This window comes from Manduca sexta, chromosome 27, assembly GCF_014839805.1.
Source record: "Manduca sexta isolate Smith_Timp_Sample1 chromosome 27, JHU_Msex_v1.0, whole genome shotgun sequence".
In the NCBI taxonomy this organism is placed as follows: domain Eukaryota; kingdom Metazoa; phylum Arthropoda; class Insecta; order Lepidoptera; family Sphingidae; genus Manduca; species Manduca sexta.
The window spans coordinates 11,005,283-11,032,095 of NC_051141.1; the positions used below are offsets into that span (position 1 = coordinate 11,005,283).

Below are 26,813 nucleotides of genomic sequence, written 5' to 3' on the forward strand. Positions count from 1 at the left end.
CATTACTGAAACATCGGAGGTAGTAGTGTTACATTTGAATTTTATTCAAAAATATGCCAAATATATGTGAGTAAGCAAAGAAAATGATATCAATAACACTTCAGGTAAGACACATCATTTTTATAGAGATGTTTTACTTCGCGTTCGATGTATAAACATATTTTCCTCTTTCGCCCACGAAAGAATATCTGCAGTGTATATTAAAATCTATTAGCGAGCATAATTCATCGATTTTATTATTATTCAAGTTTGGATGATTCCTTCTATGTGGCACCGCGAAGATGTACGGAAATTACGCATATTTGAAGGTTTAAATTGAATATATTATGTAGGTATGTATTAACACCTGCTCCAATACCGCAAAATATATTTAAAATCATTTTCAATAGGAACCTCTCCATATTTTCAATTGATACGATCAAATTTGTTATAATAAAGCTAATAACAATTTAATACATACCTACTTAGGGTCATGGTACCTGTACTCATTAGTTATCTACCTATTAAAAATGAAACTACTTAATATATGCGAATGTCATGCGTTAATAAGTTCGATGTGCTAAGCGAAAAATTCACATATGTGGTGTGTGAAAAGAATTCAGTTTTTATTTTGTACTAAGTTGATTAGTGTTATATATCCCTTTTTCTGATTGGTTGTTTATGTGAGAAAAAATATAACAAAATATCTATCCTATAGAGGACTTATAAAATTAGACACATAAAAATGTAATACTAATATTTATTTTCTTGATGAAAGGAATCTTGTATCCAGTTTCAGACTGAATGGCATAGTTTGTGTGTTTATGTTATTGTGACTAGATTGGATTCTATTTACATAGATGTTTTCAGGAAAAATTCAAGCCAAATATTTTTTGAAATATGAATATAGGAATAGAGTAGTGGTAGAATCATAGACACAATTTAATTAAAAATAGCATTTCATGCTGTTATAATCCATCTAGTGTAATTATAATATGGAATAAATTCAGTTATTATTAATGTTATGCTCACATACAAAATGTTAGTTAATATATTTTTCTAACATCTAAAATAATATATTGGAGATAATATTGTGTTTCACAATAATTATTATTAATTTGATATAATACAATTTTAGATTAATAACTAATTTTAAATAAGTTTTATTTAAAACTTATGTTTGAATCTTTTCATTGTGCATTTGTAACACCAAGTTTGATGGTAAGTGGTTTGAACATGATCATAGTTGAACAAATTCATGATTGTGCTTTGTAGATCTAATAATATCAATCATCATGGCTTTGCGGCCGATGCCAGAGCTGAGCTCCATGGAGCCCGAAAACTACAGGAAACACTTCCGGGCTTTATGTTGGAGTGGCACCAGGTACATATAATATTTTTGTATTTACCATCATTCATATATTATGTCTTATAATAGATGCACTTGTCAAGTAGAGTCTTGCCATATTTTAATTTTCTCATAAATATATGAAAAGTAGCATTCTCTTATAATCTATATTGGGAAATGTTTTGTGTTCTTGAAATCAACACAGTTTAAGGTATTAATTATGAAGGTATTTTGAAAAACAAAACACACTTCTCATCAATCCGTCTATGCATGAACAATGAATAGATTATTATTTATATCTGCTTTCTATAATACAATTTTAGAGATAAAATTTTATAGGAACACTTTGTTCTCCATTTATCAATACCTTTTTCTGCAGAAACTAAGGTCTATAGTTTCTTACAGCTGTGAAAAACAGCTTGTAAGTGAACACAATCAAAAGATATGACTGTGTTGCATATTTTACGTTTTCAAAAGGAAATCAAATCCTTTAGGGTATTTCCCATTAAGCTAGAATCATGAAATTTGCTAAGACTCAATATCTTATAGCACATGTAAAGAAATAAAATTGAAACCAGTAAATATTTACTTTAATAAAAATTTTCGTGAATTTACTATTACAGACTGATTTTCTGCAGTTGGTGCCATAACCATGTTTAGAGATCGAAAGACAAATTAAATTTGTTAAGTTTCAACACACTATAACATCTATACTATTATATAAAGTTGAAGAGTTTGTTTGTTTGTTTGTTTGAACGCGCTAATCTCAGGAACTACCGGTCCAAACTGAAAAAATCTTTTTGCGTTGGATAGCCCTTTGTTCGTGGAGTGCTATAGGCTATATATCATCACGCCATACCCAATAGGAGCGGAGCAGTAATGGCTGATCTCAGGAACTACCGGTCCAAACTGAAAAAATCTTTTTGCGTTGGATAGCCCTTTGTTCGTGGAGTGCTATAGGCTATATATCATCACGCTATACCCAATAGGAGCGGAGCAGTAATGGCTAATCTCAGGAACTACCGGTCCAAACTGAAAATTTCTTTTTGCGTTGGATAGCCCTTTGTTCGTGGAGTACTATAGGCTATATATCATCACGCTATACCCAATAGGAGCAGAGCAGTAATGGCTAATCTCAGGAAGTACCGGTCCAAACTGAAAAATTCTTTTTGCGTTGGATAGCCCTTTATTCGTGGATTGCTATAGGCTATATATCATCACGCTATACCCAATAGGAGCGGAGCAGTAATGGCTAATCGCAGGAACTACCGGTCCAAACTGAAAAATTCTTTTTGTGTTGGATAGCCCTTTATTTGTGGAGCGCTATAGGCTATATATCATCACGCTATGGACAATAGGAGCGGAGCAGTAATGGCTAATCTCAGGAACTACCGGTTTGAACTGAAAAAATTGTTTTGTGTTGGATAGCCCTTTATTTGTGGAGCGCTATAGGCTATATATCATCACGCTATGACCAATAGGAGCGGAGCAACAATGAAACATGTTGCAAAAACGGGGGAAAATTATTAGTTTTTAGAGCTTCCATTGCGTGCGCTGCGTAAACGGTTAAAGTTATGCAACAATGATGTATGACGGGATTGTTCCTCTTAAAAAGTTCTAAAAAATATATTATAAAACAAAGTCCCTCGCTGCATCTGTCTGCCTAAACGTGTTAAACTCAAAAACTACCCAACGTATTAAGATGAAATTTGGTATGGAGACAGTTTGAGACCCTGGGAAGAACATAGGCTCCCGGGAAATTACTACTTTTATAACGGAAAACTTTAGCCTGAAAAACTTTATAACGCGGGCGGAGCCGCGGGCAAAAGCTAGTAAATTAATAATTTTCAAAAAGTTTGTGTCGTATTGCCATGTTAAGGCGATACCTCAAGGTCCATTTTCATACATTTTGTTTCGGCTTTAATCTGGGTAACTAAACAAGTATTGGCAAGTAAAGAATTTAAATTCACGTCTAGTTAGTGATTAGTTCTCGCAGTTGAAAGAAAAATGTAAAAATAATTAATAATCATGGATATTTCTGCCTTTAAATTTCGTCATATTAAATTTTAAAGGCCGAAATATCCATGATTTTATTTATCTTGATTAGTTATTTTCTTTGGCGTCTTTCATATAATTATATCACAAAGGAAAACATGAAATATCACTATAATGACGAGCTTTGATGACGAGTATGAGTGTCACAGTGGCACCGGTGCTGCAGGTACAGCTCGAAGGATTAACGATTTGTATGCCCTACTGTCGCAAAAGAAAACACGGACTGATCATAGTACTCGCCGTGGTAAATGTGAAAGAGAATGCTGAGCGATGTTAAATCTCTAGGCAAAGCCAAATGATCAAGCCGATCGGAGAGAATTTGGTTGTCGAAGATACGAGCTGACCGACGTTGAATGCGGTCGAGAGGGAGAAGCTGGGACGGGGGAGTATCTGCCCAAAAATGGGAACAATATTCCATGTGCGGCCGAACCTGCGTCATACGGGGTTGCAGGCTTTGGCCCGACGTGAAATACGAGCAAGTCCTACCACAAGAGAAAATTAACTAACAAAAAAAAACTTGCGAGTGTTTGGTGGATTAATGCAGTTAACCACAGCTTTCTTAAATTTGGCCAAACGATATCGGCAGATATCTATTGTCAGCAACTGCAAACCATGATGGAAGAACTAGCTGCTAAATAACCGAGGCTGATTAATAGCTTTAGACCACTGCTACTTCAGGACAAGACTAGACCATACACTGTACAACAGACGGCCGCTTAACTAGAAGAGGTGCAATTCGAATGTCTGCGACGTACACCATATTCCTCAGACCTTGCTTCAGCAGATTACTACTTTTTCCGTGATTTGTATGACTATTTATAAGGAAAAATATTCGCCTCCGTTGTGGCAGTTCTTATCGTCTTCAGAGAGTTTATTGAACTCTCTATGAGAAAGCAAAAGTGCATAGATAATAATGGTTCATACTTTGATTAGTTAATTCATTATATTTTACAAAAAAAATCGACCTTGTATTCTTGTCCTATACAACATCAATTTCATATATAAATTTCATACCTAATATATGGAATGGAAGTTTTGCCAGATAGATACATAATTATATAATGGATTTCATAACATTATCGTCATCTAAAACCGTAACGCTAATAGTTGATAGCCGAATTTCGGCCACGGCGGCCAATCTCAACGGAGATCAGCCAAGTACGCAAGAGATATTATAGTGCACAAGTATGTGCGCAATACACAGGTGCACTCTCTGTTCCTTCACTCTCATAGTTCGGTGAGACGGCAAGCCGACATGACCGGAGGAGATCAGGCGCAGGAGCAACGGCTTTACGTGCTTTCCGAGGCACGGGGGTATCACACCGCCAACTTCTTGCCTCCGAGCTGCGACTGCGTAATTTTTAAGATGGAAAAACCCAGTCACAATTATTTTGGCCCGACCCGGGATTCGAACCCAGGACCTCAGCGCGGCAGTCGTACTAGTACCGTGTACACTTACAACTACGCCACCGAGGCAGTCAGCTGACTGATATTAAATTAATGTAATGAAAAGAAAATATATTTGTAACTTTATAAAATAATATCAATTTATAATTTATATGGCCCTTATCATAAGTGAAGTGTTTTATAATTGTTGAAGTTTAATGTATATTGATTTATACTAAATTTTGTTGGCAAATAAAAAATATTCAGGGTGATTAGTTTATTTTATTAGTTTAATGATTTTTCCACATTATTCACATTAGGTGTTTATTTATTTATTTGTTGGGATAACAAACAGCTGCACAAAAAAAATACAAACAGTTATTACTGTATGAAAATTTCATAAGTATACACTCCACACATTATCCACAAAATTACAAAGATAACAACTTTCCATAGATTAATTAAAGGAAATGTTACATAAATGCCAAAAAACAAAGTAGTACTAATATGAAAAGATATATAATAATATAAACTACAAATGCATAATACATCACATAAACAACATGCATAATACATTAAATGTTCATTTGCTACAAGTTTAATTATTACAAGTTTATTTATTATTAAAGAATAAATTTCGCGTCTGCCGTTAAATTAACTATGAATTTATAATTTGCACAAAATGTGAGTATCATACTCCAGGAGAACAGGTTAAAATTAAAGGAAAAGCTTGAATTCTAATTTAAAGTAATTGATTTCGAAATAAGATTTGAAGAATCTAGGAAGATAAGAAAATTTCTGTCAAAATTGTATAAATAATATAAATTAATTCCTTAATTTTGGTGGTTACATCAATTTATTACATTTTCTTTGACTCAATGAATTATACACAAAAACATTCCTTTTGAATCACTTCGTCAATAACAGTATAAAAATCCGTTATCATATGTAAGTCACTTATAGTAATGTAGTTACTGTAACAGTAAGACATAATTTCAAACTCTTTATAATATTATTCTTTCCATTCAAAATTTCAAACATAAATAAGAAAAATAATATTATTGTATACTTTCAATGACTCATCAATAAAAATTGCTTGTTTGCATTAACATTTTCTATTGTATGTAACTAACTAAATTTGTTTTATGATGTAGGAAATATGAAAAAAAGCCTCAGAAAAAAATTGGGAAGAAGGAGAAGCTCCGGAGGATAAAGGCAGCGAATACACTCGCCGTTTGTTATGCTCCGGCGCTGTTGGGAAATCCGTCTCAATTTGCTGTTTATGCAAATATTAGAAAATCCATCCTTTCACGTTGGAAATATCTCAATGGTCCCCTTACAGATATGTCCGATGACAGTGATAATGATGAGGGAACATCACACATACCAATCCCAAAGTTACCCAAGGTGATGATTTCTTTTTTTTATAATAGTCACATTATAAGTTTTATATCAATAATTATTTCACTTAAGTTTTTTTAACAGGTTACCGGAATAGGCCTGCGTGCGGTATTTTCATTAATATCCCATTCAAGATTTAGTGATGCACAGTTTTGCGAGCAGGCATTGAAGGCATTGCTTGATGTACTTCAGGGACATGCACCAGAAGAACTGTGCCAGGAACCAACTGAAGTGAGCTTAAATATTAAATATAAATATGAAGTCTAAATTAGATGAATTTGAACAGTATATTTCCTCAACTACTAATATTTTTGTTTAATAGATGATCGTAAACTTTCACTCAATGTTGGTGGAGGTAGCCAGCGGCGTGTCCACCGGCGGTAGGCCGGAGTTACCAACCGCACTTACGGCTATTAGCAGCTCATGCCTGATAGGGCTATCAGTTGCGCGTGGAGAAGCAGAACTCATCCTAAATGCAGTCGCTTCCCTAATCATGTCCTCAGCATCATTGTCGGAGCAAAATATACAAGTGTGTAATTTAACTTTGTGTTTGATAAGAAATTAATTATGAGTATTGTGGTAAACATAAATAAAAATATTAAGTCAACCCAAAAAATACATAATTGTGTTTGTGGCTTTTTCATTATTAAGTTTAAAATCTTTTAGCATTAGGTATATTATGTAATTTGTATTTTGCAGATACCGGCAAACCTTACAAAACTTCAGCGTAGTGTACAATCAGTAATACTTGGGTCACCATCTCGGAATCAGTGGCTAGGCTACGGCGTGCCCCATCAGTCTTTGGTCACTAGCTTTCCGGTAGACCTTCCTCAGTCACTGACAGCTGGGCCCGGAGAGCTGGTGGTCCGCTCGTTGGTGTCAGACGGCTGCTATTTATACGTGTTTACATCGAAAGGCTTGTTAAAAATTGGCTCTGGATATGGCAGCTCAATAAAACAACATGTTTATTTGTATAAGCCAGATTTCTTTGCCAGTGATCGACATGGCTGGCTTGGGTTTTGTAAGGTAAGTACAATTTTGATTAAGACTGGTTGGTAAATTTGGTTTACCGATTTACGTGATAGAAGAAAGCTAGTCTAAGCACATCATGTTAGTCATGAAATTATTAAAATAATCATGCGCTACTTGTACAAGCATAAAATTTTGAAGTGATATTTAACGAATTATTATACTTTGTCGGATTTTAGAATAAGCTGTATCTAAGGATTGGGAGGAAAAAGACTGAGGTATATGAAATAGATAAAGAAACATTTGAAGTGCGCAACATTGTGCGTCTCGATCCCGGACAGCCATCACCCGTTGAGCCGAAGTCAGCCGTGTTCACGGATGGCAATCAGCTCGGCCTTATAACACTTAACAGCTACGTAAGTTTGTTGTTTGCAATTGTATATATTTTTTTCAAAGACAAGACATTATAGCCAGTATTGTAAACGTAACAGGACAACTTAACCATACGTATGTATAATGTGGATGCCATCCCGGATCGTACCGAAGGCTCAGCGACGGTGACACTCACGTCGCGCAAGGAGCTTAACGTCCACCTCTTGAGGAGGCGGACTCTGGTGCTGGGCCGAGCGCCTTTTGAAGACAACATTTCCAGACGAATGATGGAGCTTGATGTGCCTGTTGCCATGCAGCTTGACGATAGTGATGATGATCCCCTCTTGAGCATCTACGCCGGGCTGGATTTTGCACTTCTCACAACACACTCGGGGAAGGTAATATTTAGATATTTTTCTTTAAATATTTTCCATTAAAGTAGTTTTATGCTTTCAGCATATCTTTAACATCTGATGAAAAGGGAGGGGTGTTCTAAGTTAAAGATGTGTATCTGTAGATCTTTCTGTGGCGTCATAGCTCTCTACCGTATGGACTAACTTTGATGCGTTATTTAAAGTTTGAAAGCTGATGTGACCGATATCTTTCTTAGCTATAATTCATGAAGATCTGTTCAAGCGTTTCAAGATCATTAGCTATTTACTAAATGCAATTGATTTGATGTACTGTTGCATCGCTGGTTTTTCGTAATCGTACCGTAGTTGTAATCCGTATCGTAATCGTAATCGGATCAACGTGACCATGTCTTACCATTGGTAAGCAAGGGTATTTTAATAGTTTGAAATGTTACATTAAGAATTTTAATAACTCTTCATAAAAAAAAAAAAATGTTTATTAATCATTTAACTGTAATATACGTACGTCACTAGGGCTATTTTTTTTTTCAATTTATTTACATTTTTGAAGTTTTATGTGTCCGAGGTTATTTATAAAGGAAGTAAGATAATCGTTGGTTTACCATTTGTTATTTTACAGATTTATTATATGGGTAAGGGCAGCAGTCTCGGATATAAAACAGCAGTGCCACATACTGGTCGTTGGACGTTGATAAAAGAGACGATGTTTACGAAAAACGACGCACCCAACACCAAGAAATCTAAAATCATGCAGGTGCGTAATACAATCAGTATTGTTAATAACATTTGTACTATGACCCTATGATTAGACAGGCTTGGATATGAAGGTAACTTACAGCTTTCTTCCTGAAGATTCCCAAAGTGGACCTATTAGCCTGATTTTAATTATAATATTATCGATCTAGGTGGCAGTCGGCCACGAGGGCGTACATGCTGTCCTAGTACTCGATAACGGTACTGCGTTGTTCACTGGAGTCGCACGCCGCGGCGAAGACGGTGATTCCACTAAGCACAGAAGAAATCCTAAACCAACCAGGCCCAAGAAAATATTCAAGGTATGTACTAATTCCATTAATATATTTTTGTGTGTCTAGATTATAGGAACTTATAAGTCTACGGCGAAGCGAGGAAGGGTAATGATTTTAATATCCTATGTATGTATGTATACATTTTATAGATGTAATGTAGTTCCTAAACCATGAGAGACCACCCATGAGAAGAGATCATCTCATTAACGCACAAGATAAATAGTGGCAAATGAAAGACTCATAAACTTTTAAGAAAGCGGATAATAGATATTCGCATATAATTACTAATAGGGTATTTTAGTGTATGTGAGAAAAAAAGCCAAAAATATAAGATAATATAGTTATAATAACATAGTTCAATCAAAAAGCAATCGGAAAATAGTAGTTTCAGTTCATAAAATAATAAAATAAATTTTTAAATTCTGTTCAAAGTTTTGACTTTTTTTATCTGTTTTACAAATATGCGAAACGAGTGCCGCCATGTCATGACGTCATCAAGTCAGTAAAATACTTGAAGTGTCAATACGCGTTCACTATTTCAAAATTATCGAAATAGACAATTTTTTCGGACGATAAATTTGGATATCTTCTCGCAAGTTAAACCAAGTTTTCCTCAGAGTTATATCAGTTATCACTTGAATCCACAATTTTTACGACGTTTTCACGTTAGTATTCTTACATTCAGGAACAACACACCTATGATAAGGATAGTTGGTTATTTGAATTGTGATAATTTGTTCTTTCTCTATGCACAGCGTTGTTACTTGATGTTTACTGTCGAGATGACGTCAGCAACGTGGCCTCTACCGTATTCATTTATTTTTATTTTTTTACGCGGGAAAATTTAAAATGTAATATTTAAATGTATTTTAATGGCATTTATTGATTGAATATTTTTGTAATAAAATTTCTAGTTGTATTTTAGCAAATTAAAATTAATTTGAGACACTTTTTAAAAAAGAGTGCAATACCTTATTAAGCTATTATCACTTTTTTTGTAAATGGGAACGATAAAGTCTTTTTTGTAGAAGTTGAGGTTTGAAGGAGTTCATTATAAATTATAACTGTCTACAGAGTAACCAAGCTTAGAACTCTTATTATAGTATGCCCAATATCGGAGCCCCTGAAAGAGATGAGCCGCAAAGCGGCATTGAACAATATAGGCGCTAGCGAATTTAGATGCTTGGCGACCCCCGTTTCAATTGCGCTGTAACTGATAACAGCCTGATAAATTTACAGAAAACGTATAACTTTTTTTAAGGTTTTGGTATGATATTACATATATTATAATAATAAAATGAATATGGGTTACAGTAGACCCACTACACTCGAGTCTCTTACAGATAAAAAAAGTAAATATTTCATTATTTGTATAGTAACAATAGGAAAGTAGAAAGGCGGATATTTGAAAAAAAGAATAAAAGACAAAATATTTCGTAAATGTGATACTTTTATATAATTTTTTATATGTTCAGGGGTTCTTCAAGCCATTTTCCCCTTACGTATTTCGTACCATTTATGAGATGTCCTGTATAGATGTAGAACTTGTGCAATACTATATTATTATTGTACTCTAGTATTAGTCTTTTTCCAATAGTTGCGCAGACTATAATATTATAAATGTGTTATATGAAAATATTTTAATTAATCTATTATTCGCGAATAGGCCGAAGGGCATCATGTAATTTACGCGGCTTGCAACTACGGGTCGACTGCTCTTGTGACTCGTCAGGGACTCTTGCTGATGTTCGGCAAAGACACGCAACATTGCGACCCCTCTGGGATGGTGCTCGGCTTGCGACACGAGAGAGTTATTCAGGTATGTGACTATGGTACAGTGTATAGGAGAATACAACTAAAATTTACGGCTAAGAAATTTTTGTGTGTTACGAAAAGACGTGAGATGCAGGTACAGCAGTCATGAATGGGCTGTACCGGTACTGTGATAAAGGCTTAAAGCTGAAGTTTTTGTGTGTTTTAAACGCAAATTTCTGGAACTACCTGGTGGATCTGCAAAGTTGTTTCATTAATAAAGGCCTACATTATCCTTGAGTGCTATGTGATAAATGTTTCCACCTCAAAGTTAAAAGGTGTTTCGAAACTTGGCAGGTTGCGTTAGGTAAAGCTCACGCGGCAGTGCTCACGAGCTTTGGTCACGTGTACACTTTCGGAATCAACAACAAGGGCCAGTGCGGTCGCGAGTTTGGATACACAAAAGAAAGTAAGTGTTGTTTTCTTTATTGTATTAGGTTTCCGCAGTGAAACAAAAAGAAAACAATATTGTGGTGAAATTTCTTAAACCAATTTGTAAAATAAATATTAGGTTAATTTTGTGTTTTAGTACAATTTATATTTATTGGATGAAAATAGTAATCATTATGACCTATCTCGCTGGCGTAGTTGTAATACGTATACGCTACTATTTAAAAATGGCACAGTCGCAGCTCAGAGCAAGGAAGTCGTTGGTCCTACGCCTGATACCTCTGCAGTAATGTCGGGTTGCCGTTTCATCGGACTATGAGAGTTATGGAACAGATAGTGGAGTGTGCACCCGTGTATTGTGCACACATTATATGTATATCCTCTGTACCGCCGCCGCCGCCGTGGTTGAAATGCGGCTAGGAGGCATTTCTTAATGAAGTATGACATTGTAAGAAATGAGTTTCTTGCAGAGGGTTTCGTGTCGCGCCGAAGCGATAAAGAGGACGTGCGTTTGTGTCAGTTGTCGCACACGTGGACTACGGACTATTGCCGCGTGTGTGTCCTGTGTCGCGAGTGCACTGGCTTCTCGAGCGCCTGCCACTGCAGTAACCTGCCGAATCGAGTGCCCGGCGAGTAAGATTCTTATTCTTGCCTTTTTGTTACTTTATTTTATATAATTATCACTAGACGATTTTATCCTTACACAACGGTGATGTGATTAGGAAATGCGGATGTGGGGAAGGTGACAGCGGTTGTGCCCTGTGTGGCGTTTGCCGTCGGTGCGCGGACGTGTTCGTGGCGGCTGCGCGGCCCGAGCGCGTCACCGACCTGGACGATGAGGCAGACTCCTCCGCCAAATGTGAACCAAAAAGTGGTAAGTACCCTAGTAGTCGCCGTGCACCTTACAACTTTCTATGGATAAGCCATAAATGTGTATTAAGGAAATATTATTTGTTGACAATAAAATAGTACATAAGTTTAGGAAACACAAGGTAAAAAGCAAGGATTGATAGATATGGTTCAAAACATTATATTTATTGTGTAAATACAGATAAAGAGGAGAGCACAAAGTTTCCCCAGTTCGAACTTCCATCAATTGGACTGGAGATGGATCGAGATCCTAATCTCAAGATGTCTTGCCTGGCGCCTTCCCGTGTGGCCGTGCCCGGCGGACATCGTGTGGCGGCTCTCGCGTGTGGACTGCACCATACTGTGCTGCTAACTGAACATGGTATGTGCGAAGTTTCTACAGTGTGGACATAGCGTCATTAATACATTAAATGATATATAAATATCAATGTTACGTACGAACTATGTTTTCATTTGGCTTAACTGTACTATTAAATATTTTATACGCAGGTGAAGTGTTAACGTTCGGATCCAACCAATATGGACAGCTTGGTGCGGGTGACATATCTGTCCACCACAGACTAGTACGCGTGAGGGTACCGCGGGCGGCCGGCGTCGCCGCCGGCAGTAATCACACCGCAATACTCACTAGAGACGGGGAACTGTATACCTTCGGCAATTTCCAGGTTCGCATCGGCTATAATATCTAGTGATAGCACAAGACATGAGTGATGTAAGACCAAGTGGAAAAGTTTTGCCGCACTACAGTCTTCGAAACATTAGTAACTGACTATTTACAGATAATGAAAAATATGGTCGTAGGGAAAAATAGTTGGCGAACTCTCATGCGGGAAATCAATGTTTACGTGTAAATGTTATAATTTTTCTATTACAATTTTATCAAGTTAAATTGTCTTTATAGAAAGGCTCTCTCGGTCGGCCACGACAAGAAGAGGGCATGCGGTCTGACAGAGGTCCAATATGGTATGCAACGCCGGGCAGAGTTCCCCGGTTGGGACCCAAATATGCCAACAAAGCAGTGTGGATATCAGCGTCGGGAGACCAGACCTTTGTACAGGTCTCGCAATCGCTTATTAAGACGGACACGTTGTTCAGTTCGACTATCACAGCTAACAATAACTGTATTAGTAAGTATATCTCCAAAAAGTTGAAAAGTAGTCTAGATTGTGAATTAAATTTATTTTATTAATAAACGTATGAGTAACAAACGTGAAGAGGTCAACAGCTCGCGCCTATTTTTGATAGATAATTTTCTAATTAATTTACTGCTGATTTCAATAAATTATCATAATCCCTTTATTTCGATCAATCCCTAAAATGGATGAGTCGGACTAAATATTTTTTGACATGCTTACAAATGACTTATTTTCTGATCGAAGATGAAAATTGCGTTCGTTTTCTAAAATCGGTCGTAAATCATTTCATTTAAATATCTTTCTGACATTCGGTCATTATTATTGTTACTGACAAAATAAAAAAATATTCTTGATACATTTTATTTCAGTCATTCTACCGAACCGCCCTGAGCACACGTTCAAATGTCTTACAATAAACAAGAACGATGGGACGTGTAATGCATGGACCGGGCCCGAGCAAGTCGACTTCGTCAATACCCTCGCCTGCCTCGACCCGTTGTACGACGTACTATGGTGCTACCAGCCCCAGATGAGAGTCATAAAATGCTTCAACATCCTGGCATTCGATTCTCACAAGCTCCAGCGTTGTTGCAACACTGATCCTGACGGATTTGGCGATAATGACTTCGAATACCCCAGCTGCGGCAATATGAAACGCCTTGAGGACTTCAAAAATATGGAGAACTTTGAAATTATCAGCAATAAAGAGGAGAGTTCTGTGGATAATATAGCGTTGACAAATAATTCAATATTAAACCAGGAGTTAGCGATACCATCCACTCCTGGATGTTCAGTGACACGAATGCATGCGGCATTACATTTGCTCGGCTGTTTGGACTCTTTGGCATACGCTCATGATGCCAAGTAAGTGTTTCTATGATATTTAACACAACAAAATAGATTTATCTACAAAAATGAAGATAAGATATTTTTATTAAATATCAGGTTAGGAATCCCAGGTTCCAATCAGGCAGGTCAATCGCTTTCTTTATTTCACCCAGTATTTATCTGTTACTAATCCTTGTGAAACTTAACTTGTCATGTCTGGTGTTCCGAGCGCAATGCCACAGCATGTAGAGTAGAGCTTTGTAATTAAAAGATCTTGTTTGTGTTATTATAGCTTGAGGCGTGCCTCGAGACAAGCGACTGCCTACTCGTCCTTCAGTTGAGCATAAACCAAAAATTGCAATGGACTGATATAAAATTTAATATTTTATCTTTTGTTTCCATTATAAAATATATACTATTGTATATATTTTTGAACAAATATTGTTTACAATCACCCAGCTTACTCAATTATATTTTTATGTTGTGATCACATTAATGTGCTTTATTTATTTGTTTACACGTTGATATGTTTCTATAACAGAATTACTCACGTTGAGTGTAAAAAGGAATCGCCGGCACCTCCTATGGTCCCTTTGAAGGAGGACTTCCTCACAGTAAATAGATTTGAAAGTCACGGAGGCGGATGGGGTTACTCAGGACACTCCGTTGAGGCGATCCGCTTTATGTGCGATACAGACATCTTGTTAGGTAAGTTTTAAATCAGAATGATCATTTATTTTATTAGCTGCTATTCAAAATTTAGTTCATAGTTGGACTATAGTTTAATAAGAATAATTATTAACTATTATTAGTGTGTTTGCGCTCGATAATGCCCTAGCACTTATAAGGAGGGGAAGCTAAGCACTAATATCGATATGAAACGGTATTTGTACTGTTGCAACTATGATTTTCATAGTTTTTGTTGTGTTCAAGATGGGCTTTCATTGGGAAATATACATATATTTCCATTCTCCATTATATCATGAGATGTAGATACATGTTAGAATATATAACACTATGTGATTTGAACATATACTATGTTAATGTTTTCACTGTTGATATTCAGTTACAATCAGTTACATTTGTCAGTCTATTACAAAACTTTTATTGCATGTTTTTAAGTTCATGTCACGAACTAGTCTTTTTTAGAATCGTAAATTATTTTACATTCAGTAAGTACTGAGATAACCTTTAGTACGTATCTGTTGTTGCAGGCGGGTTTGGTCTGTTTGGTGGTCGTGGGGACTACTCCGCTAGGATAAAGTTGTTCGACATCGGCCCTGACGGCGGGGATTTGGAAGGCGACGGTGAACTTATAGCTGAGAGTGACGAGGTAGTGTACGAGTGCGCGCCCAGGGATCGATTTCCGGTGTTATTCTCATCCCCGATAACACTCGTGGTAAGTTTGTGTTATTGTAGTTTATGGGTTTATTTTTGTTTGAAGATACAAATACAAAAATATTATGCTGAATTAAAATTTTATTATGTTTGCAACAGGCACATAAATGGTACGTCGCTTGGGCAAGCATTAATGGACCATCCTCTGATTGTGGCTCATCGGGCCAGGCGATGGTAATCAACGATGAGGTCGGCTTTCATTTCAAAACATCCAAGAAATCCAATAATGGAACGGATGTTAACGCAGGACAAATACCTTCTCTCTTATACAATCTGATGGGACCTGACCACAATGTCATATTCAAGACAGTAGACCCTGGAGAAACAACTATTGTTCTTACTAAAAATATATCGAGGAAAGTGACAGTACCCTGCTTTAAGTCACTGATTACATTACTGCAGTGGAGTTGGGAGAAATTCAAGGAAATTTTATTGGAGACCAACGGTTTGGTACCAATCAATTACCAGAAACTAACCTTGATGAAACATCAGAAGAGGCTGGTTTATGTGATAAGGGCTTGTTTGAGGCTCATTAAGTCGTACATAAACGAGATATACCCTCAGAATAACAGGAAGAGGAATTCTCACGAGTATATGTCGTACTTTGAGGCGATTGGGGAAGTGAGGAATTTGATACAGGGCATTATGTCGGACGTGACACCGTCTTGTTCCATGCTGCCGAAGAAGCCCGGCAAGACGAAGGCGCACAGGGTGTGCTACGTACAGTTTGCGCTTGAGATGACTTTTGCCATATTGCAGGAGGCACATGACACTATCACGGCGTGTTTTCATGCGTTTTTCCCGACGCCGACCCTTAAATGGAACCATCTTTGTTCAATGCTGTTCCATGTGAAGGTAAGTTTTCTAGATAGCTATTTTATCGCAAATTTCTCACAGTTGTCTGTGATTCTGGGTTCGATTCTTAGGTCGTGGATTAAATTCCCAAAAGAAGCGGACTTGGGCCAAGCGATTGGCCACGTAAACTAATTGGTCACAAAAACATGATGAATTTTTTTTGTTGCGACCCCGCAGTGAAGTAGATACACTGCGGGGTCGCAAAGGAAGTTGCATCAAGAGGAAGATTTCAATGAAGGTTACGTTATATTTAAACAATAATAAAATTGCAACGCGTCTTATCATATGTTTTAGGATGGTATGGTGCCGCGGTCACAAATCCGCGAATTGACGTCCACGTGCGCGGCTATGTGCTCGTCGCGCAGCCTGCGGGACGTTCTGCAATACATTGTGCCAGTCACACAAAACGCGATCAATGTAAACGAGAACAAACGACAAGACAGCAAGGTAACATCTTAACATTTTAGGTATATTACTCATATCTCATATAGATATAATGTTTATATTATGGTATTAATAACATTTGTTTTTTAAAGATAATCATAATTAAGGAAGTACCATCCAAGTCGGCGACAGTGCCCCGGGCATCGCACTCACAAAAACCACCTCCGGTACCGCCTCGCTCAAATAACAAGGAAACCCAGAAGGTAAGACATTGTTTCATAACATGCATATAATTGAATATCACATGAAATTATGATATGAAATGATTTACATATTGCTATAAGTAGTATCATTCATAGTATTATCTGTGTTTTTGGTTAACATAGAACTTTATAGAAAGAATATAGATTAAACATACGATCGACAATATGAATATTTATTTGCGATCGTAAAACTATATCATTTTAAATTCAGATGTTGATACACAATGAGTGATTGGCGTATAATGTCAAAGGTCTATCTATGTAATCGATTAATAACTGAAATTAAAATTTTTTGCCTTTTAGTCGACATAATTGAAGCTAGAAAATATAAAGCAAAGTTAAATATTAAGATCGATTTTTCTTACAGGCGTCAGATTCAGATTTGAAAACTCACCACGATGATTGGAATCTCTTAGACGTGGTGCCGAAACTGTTGGACATAGTGATGGTCCCGATAAAGAAACAAATGATGACGCGCCAGTGCGGCCAGCCGCACGACCACGGGGAGATCCGACAGCACGAGCAGCTCGCCGAGTTCTGCTGCAAGCTCAGTGCGAGGATCGTCGGCGAGATGGCACGCAGCGCCACCAGTGTTAAGGTACGTATTACAGGCTCGTCAGTTGGTGTTGGTCTGGATACTAATTAGGTAAAATTGATTTTGTTTACTTGTGCTACAGCAAGAAGATCCGGAGGGTGGCGCAGTGAAACATTTGGTGACCCCGTCTCGATTCATGCGCATGAACCAGTCGCGTGTGTGGAATACGGGCAGCGGCAGTCCGGACGCAATCTGCTTCACGGTGGATCGGCCCGGCATCATGCTGGTCGGCGTCTGTGTGTACGGCGGGGTCGGCAACTACGAGTACTCAATCGAGCTGCTACATGATGTGCGAGTGAGATTTTATTAGTTGGTGTTGTCCTCGAGGCCTGTACGCTTTCAAGAAAACTCGTGAATCACAGGCTTTCGGCGCGTAGATCACCACACTCGCTTGTTGTGACTTTATACAGGAAACAATTGGATTTTGTGTCAAAATTATGTGTTAACTACGGCCTGTCACACAATGTCTGAATAAATTTTATCATTTAGGATAGTTATGAAGCCATTTACTTTCGCAATCGCGAAATAGTGTTAAATGGTCGAGTTAAGCTGTACACATAATATTTGTTTACAGCATAAATAAGAAGTCTAGACCGTGGTAGTATCATTGTCTCTCAGAAAACTAATGTTTTCCTTCACGGTTCACAGCTCATCCATGATTGTTTTGGTACTATAGATGTTTAAGAGCGGTAAAAATAACAATTCACAACACAGAGCTATTTACTCGTTTGTTTGCAGATCTATTTTCATTAATTTTAATTATAGGCGGTTTTGTATTTGGCTCCTTAATACATTTATTCGGATATTTTGGACGAGGCCCTAAGCCGTATGTTGGATGGCCGGATATTGCTTATCAGTGGCGATCGCATGAGATGCTAGTTCAAAGCAAGACTGTGCCACAAACCCTTGTATACCCCTGCTCAGTAAATATGCATGCAACATGTTACCTTTTATGACTTCTTCTTATAATTGACTTCACTCTTAATTCTTATTTATAATTGTATCTAGAATTAAATCATGTTATAAATGAAAAAAAATATATGAATACAGCATTTCGTGGTTACCTTGATAATCCAATACTCAAAATACATCTTGAATATGCTTGTAATTTGCAGAAGGTGCTGCTTATTAATGAAAATTATGTGTTTCATTAGTTTTCACCAGCCTCAAGGCTCTCTTCTTCTGACTAAAAAGATTTGGGAAAAGGCGCTAAACTGATTTCTATGCTTTTATGGGCGTCAAGATACCCGTTTCTTAAGCTAGATGTTTTTCGATATACTATTCGGAATGATTCATTCAGTTTAGTCACTTTATCGGGGCATTGTGGTATTGTGCATGAAATGAAATGTACGTAATATTAGTAATAAAATTGTTTTACTCATTGTGAATCATTTATATGATGTAGGGCACACTAATATTCCGTTCACGCAAACCCGTACCTTTTGATATTAGTCATCTTAAGTAATGAGTATATTAAAATAAGTACGTAATCAGAAAATTGGTCTAGTGGCAGTGCATATAGGTTGGAAAATGTCGATTAGGTCAAAGGGTCTACCTTCGAAAAACGAAATCCATAGTTTCGGATGACGGATTGCACATTTTGTTCCGACGAACTGTTACAGATCTGTCCGTTCAGCGCAATATTTCAGACATGGTATTTGTAAAAACTTTTAGGGTCTGGCCATTACTTTATATATTACGTACGTTGAATTACGACGATTCCATTTGATAAAAGCAGCAACTGCGGGCCACGGTAGACGAGCCAAACCCGGCGCACTGCTGGGTCAGCATCGAGGTGGCGCACGGCACCTTCAGCTCCGCGGACTGTACGCATGACGTTGCGCAACTTAAATTCGATCGCCCACTACCTCTGAAGGTTTGTGAATATCTCACATTTTCAAATTATGAATTTTAAAATATATGCTATATCAGATTTATCATATAAAATGATGTATTATTAGTGCTCTGATGATAACTATGATCTAAAGTGGAGTTGCTGTACTTATTTCTGATAGTTAATAACGACAAGATTATAAGATACTTGATGATAATAGTGTTAATGGACGTTTCTTTGTATTTTAGGAGGACCTACGCTATGCTATTAGGTTTTGCAACCATGGCAGTCGCACTTCGAATGGTGACTGCGGACTGCCCTCGGTGAAGGGTCCTGATGGAACTACATTTCGGTTTGCGTCATGCTCTCTCAGCTTCAACGGCACCACATTGGCGAGAGGGCAGATACCATGTCTCATCTACTATGGGTACGTATAACGCACGTATGAAACGTATCCAAGAAATTCATTTCCTTCTTTCTTAATTGTTCCAATATTTAAATACTATACTATAAAGAAATAGAATTGTCAGTGTTCTATAACTAAGCAATCAATTATTGCATTGTATCATGTACCAGCTATTGCTTGCGGTGTCGCGCGCGTATAAGTTTTCCGGAATACAATATATTTCGCTACGTATATATTTTTATACTCCGCTATATATTTTCTCGGGATAGAAAGTAGTCTATCCTTTTCGGGGTCTCAAACTATTTTCATACTTAATTTCATCTAAATTCGTTACGTAGTTTCGAGTTCACTGGACTCAGATCGGCAGTAATTTGAACCAGTAGTTCTTGAGACTAACGCGTTCAAACAAACAAACTTTCAACTTAATAAGCATAATAGTATCGATAGTTAGATTAGTATAGATTTGGGTGCATGTTGTATGCAGGGTGGTGGTTATCCTGTCGGGTGCAATCACTATACGCTGAATACAGGATATTGTTATTAATCCGTAATTTTCTTTGTGTAGTACAACAAAATTAACTACGCATGTGTCGGAGAACACGGACACATTGATAACGTCGCTCCGAGCGATCACTATGCGCGTCGCATCCATCGTGATAGAGCGCAGTGCGGAGCTGTTCTGTACGCTGCGCAACGAACTCACCGCCGAGGATTTGAGGAGGAATGCCTCGGTGCTGCAGCAGTCGCCCGCCATCAACACGCTCATACCCTACACACTCGCCAATCTGGAGGGGCTGGATGATTCCAAGGCATGTTGATATTAAATCAAATAAAAGTACATGCTATGTTAAGCGTAAGGAAGACTCTAAATATAAACTAATATTGCTTCTCAATGATCTTTATTGTTAGGTTAACATATTCATCTTTTAAAAAAAGAACTATATTTTGTTTACTTTTAAATAACCTAAATGAGTTTATATTTGGTAAGATTTTGATATGACCTTTTGAATTATCTATACGAAAGTGGGACAACCAAATGTCATCCTATGCATACACTCCGCGTAACTCGTAACATACTGGGTGCAGAGTGTGGTGAAGCTGCTAGAGCTGATCCACAAGCTGCTGCCCCACGTAGCGGCGATGAACCTGTTGGTGCCTATCACGGATGAGATGAACGTCACCAGCGCCAGGTACTACACGTGGGTGGAGAGCGATCACCCCTATAAGCAGGCAGCTGTCACCAACATGAGGTAGTTTCCTTTATTGTAAATATACTATAATTTAAACCCTCTCTGGTTGTTTTATAACAGAAGACCGGCATTTTTGCTTCACCTGTAACTAATGCCAGTGAATAAGTAATGTGAGAGTAATCAGCGATATCTTGCTGTACCAATGAATTGCACATTCAGGAAAATCAGATCTCTGTCATTATACCTGATAGTTTCAATTGCAAAGGAAAAACTTCTACTTTATTGCGACGTATATGATAATAGAGAATAGAATAAAAATAAGATATGAACATCATGTAAAGTCATTCCAATAAAATTATTATAACAATGGAGTAAACTAATTCTATAGCATCCTTTCGGGTCTTCCATTAATCTCGTGAGGTTTGAAACAGGAGGAGAGGATCGGAAATAAAATCACGAAATATCTCAAGGAGGGGGGAGGGTTATGAGATATCACGTGCATTTATTTTTAGTTGATCGCACGATTTAATATAAAAATTGATTCTACTTTGTACCAAAGAATATACGTGACTTTTTGTAGCCCAAAACTTCACCATATGTCACGAGGCGCGGAGGGGGTTAAAAGTCACTAAAAACCTTATGTGAGTATTGGGCGCCCCCATTGATAAGGTGTAGTTTTTTGTGTTCTATCGCTAAGACCAGCCCGAACACCACTAGCTTTAGTAGGAAGATACCATTCACAAGGTTTAGCACCGAAAAAAAAAAATCTTGGCCGAGGAATATTAATGATTGATTTGTTTGGAAATTTGTAATCACACATAATAATTTATAACCTATTGTTGAAATAAAACCCTGATTTCTTGCAGCGCTCAGATCAGTCGTCGAGTATCAAAAGTTTTATGAACATCCAAAATGTTATTATACTTCGACATTTTATTTGGTTTCAACATACTGATTACTGACACAATAAGTGCCGCATCATACTTGGGTTTCTGGAATAAAGAAATATATTTTTCTACTTACTGTAAAATATTATTTTTCTTATTAACAAATTCGTTTATATTTTATTCTTAACTATGTAACGTTTGGCGGATGACGTCATATAAATTGTAACACTGTATACATGTTTTAAAAGTCCAGGGATTCTTAATTTGTTTGACCGTAGCATGAGCACGTGAGGACACAATATGAGCAATATAATGTGATGTTGAATGATAACGTATTTGATGTTATGAATACAGGGTACTTTTCCCTTCCACCGTGTCGTGGGTAGTTTTGGAAATGGATCCTCGAAGCATCACGGCCCAGCCGGAGGATACACTTACGGTATACGCCGTAGCAGGTTCGCCTAAACATCAATGTCATTGTTCAAACGACGTGCGACTACCCGACCCACCGTTCCGTAAGGTAACAGACGTAAGCAATCATTCACTCACTCACCAGGTTCCACACGCTGTGTCATTCATTTGCATTTTATCTATCTGTTCGAATAATTAAAATCTTGATTATTTTAACCTATCCCTAATCTAATTTTATTGTGCTAACGAAACTTGTTTTTTAAATGATATACCTGAAAAATAAACTATACATTTATAATTATTTTATTCGATACAGTAGTAATCTTAATGTCTTCGTTAGCACTTGTAACTCTCTTTGTAATCTTATCAAATATTCTTGGAATGCTTTGTTGGCTTCAACGTAGTTATAAGTTGTTTGCTTTGTAATAGAGTAGTTCATCCAATATCAAAATCTTTGGGTTACGTCATTTTAAAATAAGCGTTGATTTAATAGAATTTTGTAATAAATTTAGAGTCCTGTTTCGTCTTATGTTTCGATTGAACTACTCTGTTATTTATTTAGAATATCTCTTCCACTTCATTTCATGCTTTCGATGTCATTATTTACTGTTATCGTGTTCGCTTGCTTTTCATGTAATGGAATATAGTTTGCGGTCGGCAATTGCTTAAATTCTACATTTCTTATAGCGTTACATTCAACTGACGAGCGACGTGGAGGTGGAGGACTTTGGTGAAGAGCCCGACCCGGAGGCGCTGTGCATGCAGTACAACTGCGTGTACGTCAGTGTCACGCCTAAACTAGCTAATGTGTTAGTATCTACTGTATAGGTACTTTTTTGGGTCTCGTACGCAACAAATAATAATTAAGTCCTACTAATATTATAAATGGAATGTATGTGAGGATGGATCTATGGATGAATGCATGTATGTTTGTTCCTCTTTTACTAAAACACTTTTGAACGGATTTGGATGAAACTTTACAGTAATATTTTTTATACATCAGAATAACACATAGGCTATTATTTATAGTGATTTTGTGTAATTTGGTCATAATATAACGAAACATATTAAATAAGTCGGAAAAAAATATTTCGGAAAACTCAAACACGCGGGCGAAGCCGCGAACAAAGGTTAGTATATCATAATTATTGGAAAGTATGGAGTAAAAGTGTGCTTTAAACTTAGAAAGTTATAGTGCATGTTTCTACCAAATTAAATTTGTACAATACAATACAAGTTGTGCGGATTTCTTTATTATAGGCCGTCGGAGTGGCCACAGAAAGCACTGTTGGTTCCTGGAAATGAAGTTATATTCTCGTTGGAGACTGCCAGCGATTATCTAAACGAATACAGTAAGAATAATGGGTAAGGATCTTGAATACTATCACCTACACGAAATAGGCTTTTGCTGCTTAGATTTAGTTTGGTATGTAATTTTCGGAAACTACGCTAAGCAGTTTTTTTCGAACTTTAAATAAGTGTTATAATAGATATCTAAGAAAATTCACAATATGAGCTGTTTTATCCACCTATATGTTAAAGAAAGTAGGTAATGAGCAAGCTGATCAGTTTTCATTTTACGTATCCGACTATACTGTATCAGGAAATTTACATCGTGGTTTGTCTGCAGCGATGATAACCGCTATGGATTCCGCTGCCTGTGTGTGGGCTACGAAGACGAGCCGCTCACAACGCAGCGGCAGGGACTCGCGGTGCTCGAAATGGAGTTGGTGTATGCGGGCGCCGCTTGTGCATCCCGGCTCCTATCGCCGGACCTTGACATACCACCACTCACCTACTGTAAGTATTTTTAGGCAATTTCCACCTCATCGTCTTCAGATTTTGGCTATCCATTTGAATTTGCCCATGATCTTCCCTAATAAAGACTCCATGATCGACATGCATTTATAGGCATACTTTTATTTTATATTGCTGAGCTAAAATAAATTCAAGGTAAAGCGAATTTATTATCTATGACATTAATTAGCATATTAAAATGTTCTAATAATTACTAGACAGAAGGAAAATGATCTTAAAGTACATAAGGTCGGTACAACAATAAACTATTTACGTAAATAATTGATAATGAATCATACTATGTAATCGCCTCCGGGGTACGACGGGTCACAACTAACAAGCGCAGGTGGTACCTCCATTGTGCTGTGACTTGCGATGCTCTCGCGTCGCATACCAATGGCAGATACCTTTTTTATCAGTCACAATTTAGTCTAGCCACGATATTGCACAATTACCTATGGCGCGGACGTACTGCATAAGGCATGTCTCAGGTGTTAGTCGATGTGTGATGCATATCTATATCGTCAGTTCATTTTGAGTTGTGGATGGCAACGAGACATAATAAACAATGCATTTATATGAGCGTGAATTAGAGATGCTAGTGTTTAAATACAAATATAATGAGTTTATATCTTTGCTATTATATAAAGCTGGAGTTTGTTTGAACGCTCTAGCGAAAGCTTGTCATTCCGTATTATTCTTTGTGTAGTTCTTAATACATTTTTCACAATTATTTAAAACTTCCTCTACATTTGTTTCGCAGTTCACTGGTATTTTATTAAGATAAAATTACTATTCGATATAGAATTTCGACCAATATTTGAGAATACAAATATTGGTACATACTCATACATGCAGGTCACAAGACATACTTACTCGTAAGCAATTCAGCTGTACCAAGCGTTTAATTGGTTATTAACGTTATCAACTATGCGATGTTTATCACTGACAAAATTTACATGTTTTTCTGTACTTGTGGTGATTAACTGCGGAATTAACGTATTTTATTCAAAATCGAGTATATGTATTTCTATCGATTTTTTTCAATGTCACCAGCATTTACACTAAACGTGATTGTATTGTGGTAGCGACAATAGTGGAGGCGCAAATAAACGCGATCATCGGCAGCAGCCCGACGAACACCGACAGCGACTCGAAGGATGCGCGCGAGGCGTTGCTCTTGTCGCGAGGACTCGAGCTCTCCTCGCCGCCTACCATACACCAGATCCTAGAGGGACAGCAATTGCTGCGGTGAGTACTCGCGTACTTTAGGACTCTACAATGCATATGCGGGATGCCCTGTTTTTGCAGTTTGCGGATGATTCTCTTGACTTTTGGTGTTTACAATAAACGCACTACTCAGCTGCGTTACTCGTCAAGTCACTGAGTGCTTCGTGGAGAGAATCTGAATGGATCAGATTATTGTCTTTTCGTCGATCGCTGGCAGCAAATTTATTTAACGGCAGTGAGATCCAATTTTCAGTTCTCTTATGAAAAACGTCTATTATTAATTGCACGATTAAACGCAATGATATATTAATTATTTTGTATCAAAAATTAAGATCGAGCTAGTCTGTGTAGTCAGAAACTCATAATTTTTATTTTCTTTTATAATCCAATAAGGCACAGCAGACTCAGAAGATAAATTACGTTACATGCTTTATTTTATATATTTAATTATTTTACATTTACGTAAGTTAAATGGTGTTACAGAATGAGGGTATCAATAACAAGGGTAATCTCTAGTGTATAATTATTAACGAGTTACATAATATTATAATGTAAGATCAAATAGGTGCAAATATTTTCTGATTAATAGAATTTTTAATTTGTATAATGCAAACCCTTGATATTTTAAAACGAATTCAACTTTCATATTGTTATTATTGCGTGCAGGCGCAACAGGAATGATTAGATTCCTCGTTTACTAATACAAAGGTAAGTGCGCCTAATACTAGACAGATATTTTTTTTTTATACTGACTTTTAGCTGGTGTCTTGAGCCTTATCATAGCGCTGACCAAGATCGACTCTCGTTACTTCGTGGTCTAGCGAGTAAAGTGTGAAGCTTCGGGTTCAATTCCCCACCGAGGCAAATGTGACTAATCCAGTAAATATTTGTTTCGGGCCTAAGTATCTTGGAATGTAAGATTCTCACAGTTTCTGCCACCCACTACACAGGGTTAGGGCTATGTTTGTAAATAAACATAGGTTGTGTTCATTAAATTTCGCACGTGGCAGAATGTATTAACGGAGATTTATTTTTTGTGTTATTACCTTAAGATATACAATATTACTTTATAGGTATATAAATATCGTTTTCCAAAAAGAATAATTATGCGCACTACGTCCTCCGTTACCTAGGAAAGGTTGCAGGAAACTATTATTTTTGTGAGTTAAACGTGAATATAGCTAGGGAAAATCAATGGGAGATGATAATACTTTGATTGAAATACTCTAAAAATCTAAAAACTTTAATAAAAGTTCCATGTCGAATATAACGTGGATTTTTCGAGCGAGATTATATGTAATTAATACAATCTAGAAATTTCCATGACAAAGCTTTGTCGTCCGTTTGATGCTACACGACCTTATGTCTAAAAGAATGCAATTTAATCCTGTGCTGCATGCATACAAAGCGGAATCGATAACAACAACCATCTAATATTCATGAAGGTCAAGGTAGAAACATATACTTGTTTAATGATAGCTAATCTAGTAGATCTCAATGGTTAGTATGATGTAAATTAATCTGGTATAATTACAAAACGAGTGGCAACGCGTTTGGGAACTCAGATATTAAACCGTGCCGTGAAGCGAATGTATGGCCTGCCTGGTGTCAGTTG

At 37.1% G+C, this 26,813-nt stretch overlaps 1 protein-coding gene across 6 annotated transcripts; it reads left to right on the forward strand.

The window, feature by feature from the left end:
* LOC119190836 (E3 ubiquitin-protein ligase highwire-like) lies at positions 1–25,707 on the forward strand. 6 transcript variants are annotated; one of them, XM_037443897.1, is made up of 34 exons: positions 1–104; positions 1,255–1,363; positions 5,923–6,175; positions 6,254–6,400; positions 6,492–6,698; positions 6,869–7,195; positions 7,378–7,554; positions 7,630–7,908; positions 8,504–8,638; positions 8,790–8,939; positions 10,579–10,731; positions 11,022–11,133; positions 11,585–11,747; positions 11,837–11,988; positions 12,166–12,345; positions 12,474–12,649; positions 12,886–13,111; positions 13,489–13,984; positions 14,490–14,656; positions 15,163–15,347; positions 15,446–16,201; positions 16,496–16,648; positions 16,738–16,848; positions 17,216–17,446; positions 17,526–17,738; positions 19,179–19,319; positions 19,526–19,704; positions 20,249–20,492; positions 20,770–20,933; positions 22,115–22,289; positions 22,859–22,980; positions 23,432–23,536; positions 23,802–23,971; positions 25,057–25,707. In XM_037443897.1, exons 2-34 carry the CDS (start codon positions 1,275–1,277, stop codon positions 25,221–25,223), a joined length of 6,705 nt encoding a protein of 2,234 aa, XP_037299794.1. In that variant the 5' UTR covers positions 1–104; positions 1,255–1,274; the 3' UTR covers positions 25,224–25,707. The 6 variants fall into 6 exon arrangements, with proteins under 6 accessions (XP_037299794.1, XP_037299797.1, XP_037299796.1 ...); XM_037443900.1 differs by having other exon boundaries at positions 22,115–22,280; XM_037443899.1 differs by having other exon boundaries at positions 19,182–19,319.
* Positions 25,708–26,813: the final 1,106 nt, after the last annotated feature.

Excerpts from the sequence above, each read along its gene's own strand:
- LOC119190836 (XM_037443897.1), top strand. The coding sequence starts at position 1,275 with ATGGCTTTGCGGCCGATGCCAGAGCTGAGCTCCATGGAGCCCGAAAAC. Across the intron at positions 1,364-5,922 it reads TTATGTTGGAGTGGCACCAG|GAAATATGAAAAAAAGCCTC; the intron begins GTACATATAATA and ends TTTATGATGTAG. Across the intron at positions 16,649-16,737 it reads ACAAACGACAAGACAGCAAG|ATAATCATAATTAAGGAAGT; the intron begins GTAACATCTTAA and ends TGTTTTTTAAAG.